Genomic DNA, 13,644 nt, shown 5'->3' with positions numbered 1-13,644 from the left:
ATCTGCCTGCAGTCGTGTCTGCTGAGAGCAATTCCCACAAAATGTTACTGGGATCATTAGCAGGTCCAGACACCTTTCTCGCTTTTTTTTTTTTTTTAATTTTTACTTAATTTTTTTTTTTTAAATTTAGAAACGTTGAGTTTATCTGAACTAAATGTGAGAGGACCAGCTTATATCCCCTATCTCCAGGGATTTTCTCTTTGAATTTCTTGTTCCTGCCCAATGGGGTGGCATTGTTATCTCGTGCACCCTCCCTTCTCAAGTGCCCTCCTCTTCGACTCAACCAGACCTTGATGGTGGCAGTGTGGGGACGGTCCCCTTACCAGGGACACAGGTTAGCTGCTGAGGAAAGTTACTAATGGCCACCCATTGACTGAACATAGAGCAGCTGTTGTGTGTCAAGCGCACTAGACATTTGAGAGACACCTGTGCTAATGTCCACAGCATCCTTGCCAGTTAGGTATTCCTTTAACCCTCACTGGACACATGAGGTTGAACCATTAGCCTGAGTGCACACAGCTGGTCAGTGGCCTTCATGGCCCATCCACCTTCTCTCTTGTACATGACTGTCACTCTCAAGGAAGGAGGCAGGTGGAAAAGCTCAGGACTAAGGATTCCTCCACATCTACCCACACCAGACTCTCTCTCTGGGCAGTGCAGGGTGATTTTCTCAACCTCACTGAGAAAGACGCTTCAGCTCTTGGGCACACTTGAGACCATCCCAGGCATTTCTGTTCTGCCTAAGCTGCTTCCCTTCCTCACACTGGGGACTCCTGAGAAGGAAAAGCTGCTACCTTCTGGCTGGCAAGTCTGGCAAAGTGGGACTTTGGCTGTTGTGCTGAGCTGAGGTGCACGTCACCGCGGCTTGGCGCTCATGGGTTTAAAACGGGGGCTACTGGACCGGCCAGTGACCCTGCCACTTCTGTTTGTGGCCCTGTGTCATTGGTGCCAATGCCTCTGGGATCTCCATAGCAACAGTCCCAGGGAGGATAGAAGCAGGTGTGATGTTTACCTTCCTGAGGAGGGGCGGGCGGATGCTTTACTCCAATTAGAACCAACCCCAATTAGAACCACGTGCCCAAATCGAGCTGGCTGGGGAAGCCCTCCCCGGCTGCCCTTCCTCGCACTTCTGACTCCCGCCCCCTCATCGCGCTCGTCACTTATGGGGCTCTTTGCAAAGTCCGACCTCTACCTGTTAGTTTTGGTGGGTGATGGGAGACCTTCCTCCATGGTCCCCAGCTGTGCAGGGACAAATCTGGAACCAGGCAGGCATGCCGGATGCTGGGAGTGACAAGGGCTCGGCAGCTGTGCCCGACACTGGTGGCACAACGCCCAGTCCCCAACTCCCCAGCCTCCTGTCCAAGTTGTGCATTTCCACTTTCCCTGCTGCTTTTTTCACCTCATGCAGGAGAAATGCCCCCCTTCTATTACCGGACCTCTTATCTCCTTCCTCTCGTTCTGACTGAAAAACCCTGGTGCTCTTTCTACACCCAGCCTGCAGCAAGTTCTTGGTGGACACAGGGGTGGAGTGGAGGTGGGCATTCTGTTCACAAGGGCCCCCGATGGCACGCCTTCCTTAGCCCATGCTGTGCTTGCCTCCTCTTCCTTAAATGTACTCTGGCATCTCTGCACTGGTTCACCCCAAACTAGGCAAGGCACCAAAGACTCAAGGGAACAGGGACATGGCTGAGTTGCTATCGGCAAGAACTTGATGCTACTTTTTTTCCAACTAGGAAGTTCAAGTGACCCTTGACTATGGCGACAGGGGAGAGCGCTGCTGACGTTTAGTGGATGAGACAGCAGGAGGGATCCCTTGCTCGGCAGTGTGTGATCCTTCTCAGGACCCAGGAGGACTCTAACCCCACCCTCCCAAGGGCACTTCTCATCTCCTGCAAACACGTTCACCCAGAACACATCCATGGCTTGGGGTCCTTGGTTAAGCCAGCTGCCAAGGCAGAGTTTCAAGGGCACAGGCTGCCAACATGCTGACTGTCCCCACCGCCCCAAAGCATAATCTTTCCGTGAGTGTCCAAGTCCATTTGGATACACATTCAATGAGGGCTGGCTCTTTCTCTTTCCTCCCTACTCTCAGGAATGCAGTTTGGAGGGCATTTATTAGACATGTATTTCTAACCTGAAAAAGTGCAGCAGGGGACAGGTCAAGCAGCATTTTTCAAGACATCTCTGGACAGAAACGTGGGCTGATGGAATTCCTAGCCACAGAGAACCTTCCTACTTCCCTACAAAGCCTTTTCACGTGTCGCTGCGATGCTCTCCATCCCTGTGACACGGGGGATGGGCGGTTCCCTAGCCCTCTTCTCGCCTGGTGGTCTAGCAGGTAGAAAGGTGAGATTTCCAAGTTTCCCACAGGACTTGGACCTGGACCACAGAGGAAGAGTAATGGAAGCTGTAAGTGGGAGACTAAGCCTCAGGATGCTGCTGTTGGGTCTAAAAGCATCTTCAAAGATAGAGGGCATTTCTGCTAGGGGTCCAGGAGAAGCAAGTTACAGGATCAATACCTGAAGACATTATTTGTACATTGCCTCTGGGACAAGGCACTCATCTCCGTGTCATTTCTAGACCCCTCAGCTTCTTGTTTCTTAGGAAGAAAAAACTATGGGTGTAAAAAAAGAGGCAGGAAAAATGGGCACACTAAAAAATGGGTGCCACTGACTGTCCATGGAACTAGGGTGTGAGAACAGGACAGGTGGGCAGAGATGAGGCCACGGACAAACAGATCATCTCTTCCGGATTTGGAGCACCTTCTGGGCAGAAGGATCCCAAAGAAGGTTAGAGAGTTCGGACGCCGGGATCACTCACCCACTGCTGGAAGGAAGCCACCTCGGGGGTGAAATGCAGCGGCCATTCTGACTCTGCGCCAGCAGCACTAGGCAATTGTGTTTTTAGGAAGGGAAGTGAAGAATAACTTATCCAGCTGAAACCGTGAAGACCTGTGGCTTTAGGGGAGCCCCTGCCCAGACACGCACACAGCAGCAGCGGGCAGGCGATCCACGCGCAGAGGCACATGCAGGTCTGCAGCGTATGTAACACATGTACCATACACTGAACACGGAGGCGTGTATCAGGCAGGTAGCACATGCACCTGTGTATGCAGCTGTGCACACGCTCATGTGAGTGTTTATACCACAGGCACTTGCAAAAGCATCTCATGCAAGGTTCATGAGCAACCACATGATTGGCTGTAGAGCTTTACCTCAGGCTCCTAAGATGCCAATCTTTGACAGACACTGCAAACTTCAAGCATTTACCTTAAGATACATATATAAACCTGACTTTCCCCAGGAAAAAGCCATTTGTGTCAGTGGAAATGGCCTCTCTGCTTCTATTTCTGTCAATACTGCAAGCAGTGGGAGCGTGCCACCCAGGGGGCTGGCTTCTGAGGGATTTCAAAGCATCCCCTGCCACTTGGTTCTGACTCCTCCGAACACCCCACTTTGTAGCACGCAGTTAAAAAATAGGAGCCTCTGTTTATCTGGCGGTTGGAGCAACCAGACTTGGTGAGGTTGTACTGCTCAGGTTGGCTCCAGGCAGGCACACAGCTGCCAGGTGAGGGTTTCTGGGAATGAGGCTTCCGCAGTGCAGAGCGCTACACCTGCAGGACTGGATTTCATGCTCTTACAGGGGAGAACCATCTCCGATCTGTGTCTGGAAGCAGGAGGCATCTTAGGGTCCTGCACCTCAGGAGTCGGGGCAAATGCCAGATCCTGACAACGTAGGCAGTGTTTCCTTGGTGGCCTTCCCCACGTCCTGGTACCGCACTGCTACAAGCCCCTAGCTCCTACAGCTTCCTAGGAAGTGCACAGGGGCCCTGAGAAATAGACCACAGGGCAGAAGCTGGTGTGCTGGGTACCACAGACCCTCCATTCCTACGGAAAGCAGAGAAACCAGCTCTCTGAGTTGACTTTCAAAATAAGACAATAATAATAGCTACCATTTATCGAGTAGAGTCATGAGCTGGTTGCTGTAATAAACGAATGTGCTTTGCGCACATTGTCGTATTTGAGATACGCGTGCCACCATCCTCAACTGCAAAATAAATACAATAATACCTACCTTGCAGGATGTGGTTGGAAATCAGTTAAGGTAATAAGAGCTAATGGGCTGCAGGTAAGTAACATCATAATAATGAATATAATAATACAAAGAGTTATACTTAAGCATATATACTGCAAACACTATGCTAAGCACTTTATGTATTCTTTCCCTCTTAATCATTTACTCTTATCTTTTTTACAGATGAGGAAACTGAGGCTTGGAGTCTGAAACGCACAATTAAGTGGTGGAGCTGGGGGGGAACCGAAGTCCCTCTCAGGCCAAGTTCTGCATGACACGGATGCCCACAGTGCGACAACGTGAGCGCCCAAGACATGGCAGCTGTTCTTGTTATGCCCTCATTTAGTGCCAACATCCACCCAGGGCAGCAGGCATCATTGTACCCATCGGGCAAGTGAGCGGCTTGCCCAGGGTCTTATACCAACTTCAGGTGGAGAAATAGGATTCAACGAGGGCTGCCCATCCCTAACCCTGAGCCCATTCTCTACATTCTGGTGGCCCCTAAAGGGATGTTGTTCTCAGGGGGCGGAGCCAGCAGGTCATCTTCAGTAGGGGATGAGGATGCAGTTGGGGGAAATATCACTGCCAGGTTTTTGACATTTAACCTCTCATAGGTAGTGCTGTTCAGTCACACCCAGATAGCTGGCTGAGGAGCAGTGAGGACAGCTCAGGGCAGGATGAGGGGCCAGTTGGAGCCTCTCAAAACAAACTCTTGCCAGGGCAAGATGCACGTTGCTGTGCAGTCCTCCGTGCAGTCCTGGGGAGGATGGAAAGAAAGGGGACCCTGACATCAAACCTACACAAAGCTGCTGAAGGGCAAGCTGGGGGCTCTAGTGGCCACCCCAGCCGCACACCTTCCTGGTGATCCTCATAAAGTCTAGAAACAATTCAGCAACGCTCTGACTGAGGGCTAGCAAATGAGGGGCTCTGAAGCTGTATCATTACCAAGGAAACCGCCCTTGAGGATATGAGCACAGGGTGGTGACCACTCACAAATACTAATGGTTGAATCCTTTACATATTTAGAATTACGGATGCCCTGGAACCTTCCAGGATCATTCAGGACAGAGAATCCATCAGAATTTCCCCTCTACTTTTGCCGCAGCTCACAAGGTTGGGTTGAGTTTTGTACTGGTTGCTCCATCTCCATTTCCCAACTTAGTATGCTATGATGGAAAGGGCAGGCCCTCTACCCTTACCTGATGGTCTGTCTTTTCCCATTAGCTGTGGGGATTTGGATGCACCGTGCTCTTGGTACAAATGAGAAAGGCCAGGGGCACGGTGTAAAACAGTTCTCCAACCCTGTGAAAGAGCATGTGCACCCCCTGGATCCCCATACCTCTCTCTCCCCTACCTCTTATATCCAGGCATCAATCAATGCCCACCAGAGTTTTAAAGGCCTGTATGAGGGAACACAGTAACAATCAACTCTGACTGGGCTTTCTTTAGCTTCAAAAAATGTCTTATTAAAACTTTGCTGACTTTATCGGGATCGCCATGTTTAATGAGAGGCCTCAAAGAATTTGAAAGCAAAAGATGAGGAGAGGAAAAAAGCCATAAGCCGTAATCACCATAATTATACAATCCCATGATGAGTCGAAGGCAGCCCTGGCAATAGCCGAGAGAGGAGGGAGTGTCATTTGCAATCAGGTTGGTCCTCAGGACAGCTGGCAAGAATGTGACACAAGAGCCCTTCCCTTCCCCTGAGTTGGGCTGAAGATGAGTCCTCACGGAAGGGCCCAGGAGGAGGGGGCCCACGAGCGCAGTTTCCCCTTGGTCTAAGGTATCAGGGGGCGTGTTCTGTTCCTGGCCAGGCTGAGACAGTTTAGGGGCCAGCTTGTCCGCCTGGAACCTGCACTGGCATCGGGTAAAAGGCAACTAACTGGCTTGATCATCTTTTCTGCTTTCAACAAAACACCCTTTCTGTATGGAAATGATGTCAGGCCAAGCCTTCTCCAGCATAGGGCCAGGGCACCCCGCACACGCCAACCCCTGGCTGTGCTCAGCCTCCCTAAGCCAACAGGCACCCGTGTCCTCCACGCACTGATTTCCTCCTGGGCATTCAGGTGAGAGAGCCCTGTTGCCCAGGGCTCAGCTGCAGCAGCAGCAGTGTCTGGCTTAGAAAACCGAAAACAAAAGGCCAGGATGACAGGTGAAGGGCAGCAATTCCACTTCTTGACAGTGGCCTTGCCTTCACCGTCATCTGGCTTTTCTCCCTCAAGGTAAAATCTAATCCTCTCCAGACCTCTCTCCTCCAGTCTCAGCAAACTCCCTCCACGCGATCTGTCCTCCTCTTCTGAGGCTTATTTATAAACCATATGATAAAATGCAGTACTTCACAAATATTTAATGCATCCGAGGATTCCATTTGGAAGAGGTGATGGAATCCAGAGCAGAAACCTGCTCTACAATATCCTTGGCCATTCAGCTTCTGAACGTTTCCAGGGAGCTCCTTTTTTCCTTGGGGTGACATATTCCATCGTTGGGAAGCTGCTACTGTTAGAATATTCTTAGAATGAGTGACCGTCCCCATGTCTTCTATGCATGTGTTCTAGCTTTGTCTGGAACAATCCAGAAATGTCCACTCACTCTGGGAGACAAACACACATATAGCTCTAGATGGTTACTGAATCTCTTTAGGGGCAGGATGCCTTTATCTCCTTCAGTCTCATCCGACATGGCTTCCAGAGTCCCCAGCTATTCTCTTCTGAATGTTCTCTAGTTTGTTGAAGTTCCTGATAAAGTGCAGGGGGCTTAGAACCAAGATTCAACACAGTCTAGAGCAACACAGAGAGCAGTGGAGCACTTCTTTTCTGACTGTTCCACTTTTGTTATTACAACCTAAAGTTGCTTAAAAAAAAAAAGTGATCGCATCCTGCTTTTGCTTCTATCAGGCTTGTAATCAACTGCAACCCCAGAATTTTTAAAACTTGAATTACAGTGAAGGCTAGGAATGCCACCCTGTAGTCGTGAGACTGAATTTTTTTTAACATAAACTTTATCTGGTTAAATTATACCTGGTTGTTTGGACCCATCATTCTACCTGAAGGAGATGGTTTTAAGATAATTCCATTACCTATCCAATGAGCAGTACCTTCCAGGTTTGCAACTTTGAGTGTGACTGACATGTTTGTCTCTCCATCTGAGTCATCAAAAAGGATGTGGATAGGACAGGGCTATGGCTGGACCCTTGTGGCCACAACTAGAAACTGCATTTCCCATGGACATAGATCTGTTAATTCACCATCTTATCAGCCATTAAGATGCGATGAATATACTTGCTTTCCCTAATTATGGGCAAACATAGAGGCAGCGGAGGTGGAGGGGGTACAGGGGACAGGAACTGATAGCATTTTCAACCTTATTGCACTGGTATCTGGTCACAAATAAATATTTTCTGGAGCAGGGGATGTAGTTATGACGGTCATCCATCTACAGTAAGCCAGGCTTGCAAGGAGGGTGTGGAAAGTTCCTGCAAATATTACACCAATGAGGCCCATTCTTGTTTGGGGCTGTGGTGCCATCGCTCAGGCCAAAATGAATTGACCGTGACCAGTGGGTGTGGCAGAACTCTTGCCATTTGGACGCTGCCACTGCCCCGGTAGCTATACACTCCCAACCCCGTCCCACCTTCCCATCTGTCAGGGAGCCAGCAAACAAACACTCAAGGGTCTTTCTCTCATTGGCCTTCAGGTAACATCACTAAACTGAAGACCCCACTGCTCCGAGCTCTTTTCAGCTCCCCTGCAGTGTCCCAGTTAGCATTCTGCTTCATAGCAACATTTCAGAGGTTGTTCCTTCCTATGGATTTGTATCCTGCCCTCCTTCCAGAATACCATGGTTCCCAAACTCGATTTGAACCAAAGATACTCATTTGCTGCTCAGAAACGGGATACTCGCGCGTTGCTTTCACCAGGAGCTCATTCTGGGGGAATGCCGCGGCTGGCTTACTTCTCAGCCTTCGAAGTCCTTAGACCTTGAGCTCTCTGACTTCTTACCGTCCAGTCTGGACACAGGCAGAGTTGGGTCTCTTCTCCCTGACGTTGACATTGGCAGCTTTGTCTCCTTCCTAGGTTCCTGCTATTCCAAAGCCTGCCTAATGCCTGGAGGTTTCTCTCCTGCCCCTTGCGTGTCCGCTGCTCCCCTGGCAGGTCCGAGGCGGATTCTGTCCTCTGGAGAAGCGGGCGTCCTGTCCCCTGCATGGCCCGCACTCCCCGCCGTTCATCCCGCTGAGGGCCCTGTGGTCGGTCACCTTCACCCTCTGCCTTCTCCCTGGACAGATGGGAGCCCATGGCCGTTCTCATGTGGCTGCCTGGGGACATGAGCCAGAAATCTGACGGTACAAGCAACAGGGAACGGGCTGAAATCCCACAGCCCCATCAGCCACTTCTAAAGAGAGAGATCCTTCTAGAAGGACGTCTTTCCTGAGTGGGGGGTAGGAGGAAGGCTCTGTTACGGCAAAGGGCTGCAGGTCAGCTCCTGAAATAGCTTCCCACCTGGCACATCCATCCACAGTGTGCCCCCAGCCTGCCTCGCGGGAGACTGGCAGGGATGCGATTTGGATCGGAATCACTGGCTGTAAACACACAGCTGTGCCTTTCTGCCTCATGGGAGTTTTTCACTTGACTGCTCGGCACACCGGGGTCTGGGGAAGGCAGGAGAAGCCCGGGGTGGGGGAGAGGGAGGGCCGGCCAGAGGAGGAGGGAGTAGTTTTGCAGAGCCTAGCTGTCCCCTGGGTCAGGAGGCTGAGTCACTGCCTCATTTCTTCTTGAGTGGGCACTCCGCGGGGAGGGCGTTTTTGGCTGCTTTTGGTTGACAGGTTGAACTATCAGCTGGGGGTTCCTCCTTCCAAGAGGAGTGGCAGTGTCAAAAATGACAACCTCTGACCCTTTTTGATAAATAAAAATCTCACCCTTCCCCAGAGTTTCAGAAAGAACCCCTCCCAACACCCCCATGGACAGCCACTTTATCTCTTTGTCTTCTCTGTATCCTCCCAGCTAAGCTGATTCAGCTGTCTTACATTTGATAGTTGGTTTATAAAAAAAAATAAACTTTTACATTTTCATTTTCCAGCTACAAAACTATAATATTAAACATGCTTTTTCAAACTTCACTTGGACCCTAGATGGAGAGAGAAGGATCGAGACCAGAGGAGGCTTAACCTACCACTGACTATAACCAGGTTAACATGCCCTCTGTGCCCTCTTTTTGGGCATTAAGAGAGGACAGTGGAAAGCCGGCCCGGAGTTCTCCAGGGAACTAGAAAGTGTGGTAGCAGGAGAACAGCAGAGTGATGCTGAGGTCACCAGATACTCAGAGTCTATTTTTCCCACCCTCCCACAATGCACGGGGTGATGTGGCAGCAGCCACACAGAGCCCATCCCTCTGCCCGACTGACCTCACCCCCCACCTCCCAACACATACCCAGCTGGGCATCCGTCCTGGAATGACAGGGACTGCGGCACCGGCAAGATTGACAGGGTGCATGGTGCCTACCCTGCTCTTTGCGACCTCTCCCTCCCTGCCCTCCAGGGGTCACAGTGTACAGTGAGCCCTGAGCGATGGAGGGATGGGGCCTGTGTGTCAGGTGCCAGTCGCACTCATTTCTGACGGTGATTTACCGTCAAATCCCTGTCCAAGGATTTTAAATACATACCCAACTCAATTCCAAACATGGTTTACTTCCCAGTGTCAAGGGTGGGCAGCCACTTCCCAGGCAGGAAGGCAGCTCCTCTCTCACTCTGAGGGATGATTAGCACAACTCGCAAATCTCAAGATAGAGAGAAGCACAGACCTATAGAACATTCCAGCTGAAAAGGTCCATAGAGATGATCTAGTCCACACCATTGTTCACAGGAGAAAACCAGGGCTCAGAGAGGGCTAGTGATGGGCCTGAGGCCACGCTGTTAGCAAGCTGATCCTGGAAGCAGGAGCCACCCTGCGTGGAGGCTGTTGAGGAGTTTCCCAGAGTCCCAGGGGAAGTCCTTGCTGCTCAAGACAGGCAGGTTTTCATGTTTTCCCTCCCAAGCACTGCTATGGAATCCGCCCCCATCTCTAGGCAGGCCCGGGTCTCACTGCTGCTGGATCTCAGGGTTCTCAGATGGGAGAGGCTGGCACTACAGTCTGCGATCCAGACGTCCCTATGGGGCCCAAGGACTGTTTACAATCGGAATCAACTCTAAAGATTTTTAGCCAATCGTTCCTTGCTGGAGGCCCGAAAGGATTTTTTCAACTGAGGTCAAAGCCCTCTGGGGGCTCTGCTGAGTCTAGGTGTTTGAGAACTCATTGCAGCAGAGTGCACTGGCTCTGCCCCTGACACGCTGAGGGGGAGGGGGAGACAGCCTCCCCGGGGAAGGAGCTGCTGTGGGGTGGGCGCCGAGCACCCTGGCTGCCGGCCCTCTGTCTTGCCTGCCAAGGGTCTCAGCCTTCCACTTCTGGTTCAGCACCTGGGCCTGCGGCCGGAGCTGCCTGGAAGGTGGTGGGAGGTGAGCTGCAGACTTTTTAGCCCTCATTAGCTTTTCCTTGGCTTTTGGTTGGGGCGGGAGGAAAGGGAGAGGGAGGGAGGGTGACAGCTGGCTCCCAGAACTTCCTGGTCTCCATCTGACTTTCCCGCTGCATTCCTTGGCAGGCAGGACAGAAACGCTTGGAGATGCCTGGCACACGCCAAGGCTCCCTCAGCTCCCGGCCCTTGCTGTTTCAATTCCAAGGAGCACCTCGACAAAGCCCAACTGTGATGCTCTCTTGGGAGGGTGATGAACACCTGGCTCTCACCTCTGCTCTCCTCTGAGGCCTCCAGCGTAGCTCAGGCACCAGCAACCCCATTGCCCATCTTGGGAGCCCGAGGCTACAGCTGATGAGGCTCTCAAGAGGACACCTGGGGCTGCGGCTGAGCGCCCAGGCAAAGGTGTCCAGGGAGGCTGATGCCACCGTCACCCAGGGCTGCCACTTCTGCTAACTTAAGTGCTACCCCTTGCAGATACCATGCAGAGGACTTTTTCTAGCTTTTCCTCCCAGAGTTCCTCCTGTGGAGTTCTCACCAGATGGCTTTGGCCACCATGTGAAAAGGGACAATCAAATTGCTGCTGTTGAACCTTGGCTAATGGCCCTCCTCCCATGCATCCTTGCTGTCCTCTATATCACAGTTGCCCCTTGTGGGGCCCTCCCTGCTTTGTGGTAGACCCTGAAGGAATGAGCACGCCTAAGAGAGAGCAGGAGGAAGGACAGCCTTTCCGCTCTGGCCACCCTCGTAGTCATCTGTCAGCCGCAAAACCAGGAAGATGGTGGAGAATGGCAGACTGGTGGGCACTGAGCAGTAGCAAGTGGTCTCTAGTTAGAGAAGACCCTCCTCCCCAGGTCAGCAGTGCCTGGGACCTCCCACCAGAGAGTCTGCAGAGGAGATGGAGGGTGATGCAAAGGCAATCCACGGAAGTTTCCTACTGTGGCTTTCATATTCTACAGCCACTGTGAAAGGAAGCTTCCCAGTGGACAGGACTAGGGAGAGAGAGGCTCCATTCATCTGACCTGAGGCCATGTCCTAGGCCCCCTTTGAGAAGCTGCTATGGGTTACAGCTCTTCCTGGGCCTGGAGCTCTTGGGACCGGGGCCACCATGTTCAGTGATGTGAGTCATCCACTGCACAAGGGCAGCTGAGGGTCAAGGAGGGGCTGAAATCCAGCTGCGCGTCGCTTGGCCAGCTGGGTATCTGTGGGGCTGGGCTCATCAGAGGGAGTCCTGTTTTCTGCTCTGAATAAAGATGCGATGTGGGCTGGCTGCGCCATGCCATGGACTTTGAGTGATGTTTGCTTCTGAACCTGGGCCTGCCCTGTCAAAAAGCAGGCCATTATGCAAGCTCTGTGGCTCTAGGTGGCCCAGCTACACAATGCCTTGGCACAGCATACCTCCCATTGGCTCTGACGTTCAAGCTCTGCGTGACTCAGAATGACGCTTCCATTGGAAGGAGCAGCTCACCCAGCAATGCCTCTGATGGGGATCGCAAGGCTCCTTCTGCACCCAAACCAGGGTGGCCCCAGCAGCTTCCGTGAACCACAATGAACTACTCCCTAGGATCTCACGTCAAAGGGGGCATCTGGGGCCTTCAACAGATAATCCCTCCATATCATGATACACCTGAGTCTTGGAAAGAACGATCTGCTTTCTCCACATGTTCCTCCTTTACCAAGAAAAGAAAGGACACTGGCGTGGGAGAAATTCTGGACCCAGATTCAGTTTTGATAAGAAGTGAGCTGACTGAGATAACAAACCATCTGGGTCAACATTTCTTGCCACTAGTTAGTCCTAAATGGCAGCTGGCCTCACATCCTTGGTGCATGGACTGCCCAGCTTCACCCCTTCATTTTCCCATTATTGGTTCCATGACAAGGATGGTCTTTTTACACATATTTCCCAGCACCGTGAGAATGCTATTGAGCAAGTCTTTCATTGAGTTTTATAGTTTGCGGTACGTAGCAGATGAAATATTCACGCAGACCTTCTTTTAAAGAAATCAAGCACTTTATGTATATTATATCCAGAAAATGGCCATCAAATTGCAAGGCATTTTCGTTGGCTGGTTAATTCCGTTTGATTAGAACACTGGGCTGTGGAGACCACGTTCTTGGGTTCCAGCCTCAAGTACTCTGAGAGTTGCTACTATTCTACGGCCATGGGCAATTTCCTCAAACTCAGCCTCATCTTGTTACCCGAAGTGGTGCTACCCCAAGAGCACAAGGAACAAGGATGGATCAATACAGATCCATCACCATCTCCACCACTGGAAACAAAACCTCAGAACACACCACCCCTTAGAGTCTTCATAGAAAAAATAGCATGGAATTTAGGAATTTTTTGGTTTTGAAGTTTGGGCCTTCTCTCATGTAGATTCTAAAAATCTCAGGAACTTGGAAGATTTTTCTCTTTCAGCCGGCCCTGAAACATCTCTGTAAGTTCTCCCATGTGCACACTTCAGATGCTTGGAAGGTGGTTCTGATGCTTTCTCGTTCCAAACGCTTTGTTAACAGACCTTGGAGAACCACTGAACCAACACCACTTCTGGGATGAAGGAACATCAATAAACGCTCTTCACAGAGCTTCACTGAGATCATGCTTGCCTTCCCAATACCCACTTCTCCTGAAAAGCAGCCTGGAGATGTTTGGATGCCTCATCCAAGTACCAGGCTTCCTCTCACACCCTCGGCCCACACAGTCAACCTGAAGGGCCTCCATGGGGCTGCAGGAGTTCTGCTTTCTCCACAGTATACTCTGGGCTTGTCAACAAAACCCCTAAACATCTTCAACCTACAGCCTCCAGGCCTCAAAAGAGAGGGAGAGGTGGGTTCCCACCACTCTCTATCAGCCATCGGGGGTGAAGGAATTCCTGTTGGCCTTGCCTCTAACAGCCCGTGGCAGCTTCTTGGTGTACAATATTACGTGTTCGTGGCAAACCAGCCATGAAGACAGACAGGGGAACCACAGGTCTTACACTGTGCAAGCGCTGATTTCTCATGAGGAAAGGCCATGGGGAGAAAAGACCAAAGAAGAGATGGGATGAGCACCCATATATATATATATATAT

The 13,644-nt window shown here is 51.2% G+C and overlaps 1 protein-coding gene across 3 annotated transcripts in view; it reads right to left on the bottom strand.

The window, feature by feature from the left end:
- RGS6 (regulator of G protein signaling 6) overlaps positions 1 to 13,644 on the bottom strand; it is a 188,270-nt gene that overhangs the window by 12,151 nt on the left and 162,475 nt on the right. Inside the window, exon 16 of one of the 3 annotated variants that reach the window (XM_007454736.1) lies at positions 2,821 to 2,887. The exons of the other annotated variants lie outside the window; for them this stretch is intronic. Coding sequence (XP_007454798.1) covers positions 2,821 to 2,887 — 67 coding nt within the window. The remainder of the gene's footprint in view (positions 1 to 2,820; positions 2,888 to 13,644) is intronic. 3 annotated transcript variants of the gene reach the window in all.

Source organism: Lipotes vexillifer, unplaced genomic scaffold (genome assembly GCF_000442215.2).
Source record: "Lipotes vexillifer unplaced genomic scaffold, Lipotes_vexillifer_v1.1 scaffold1495, whole genome shotgun sequence".
Taxonomy (NCBI): domain Eukaryota; kingdom Metazoa; phylum Chordata; class Mammalia; order Artiodactyla; family Lipotidae; genus Lipotes; species Lipotes vexillifer.
Note: the sequence above shows the minus strand (reverse complement) of the source record. Positions and strands in the feature narration are given on the sequence as shown.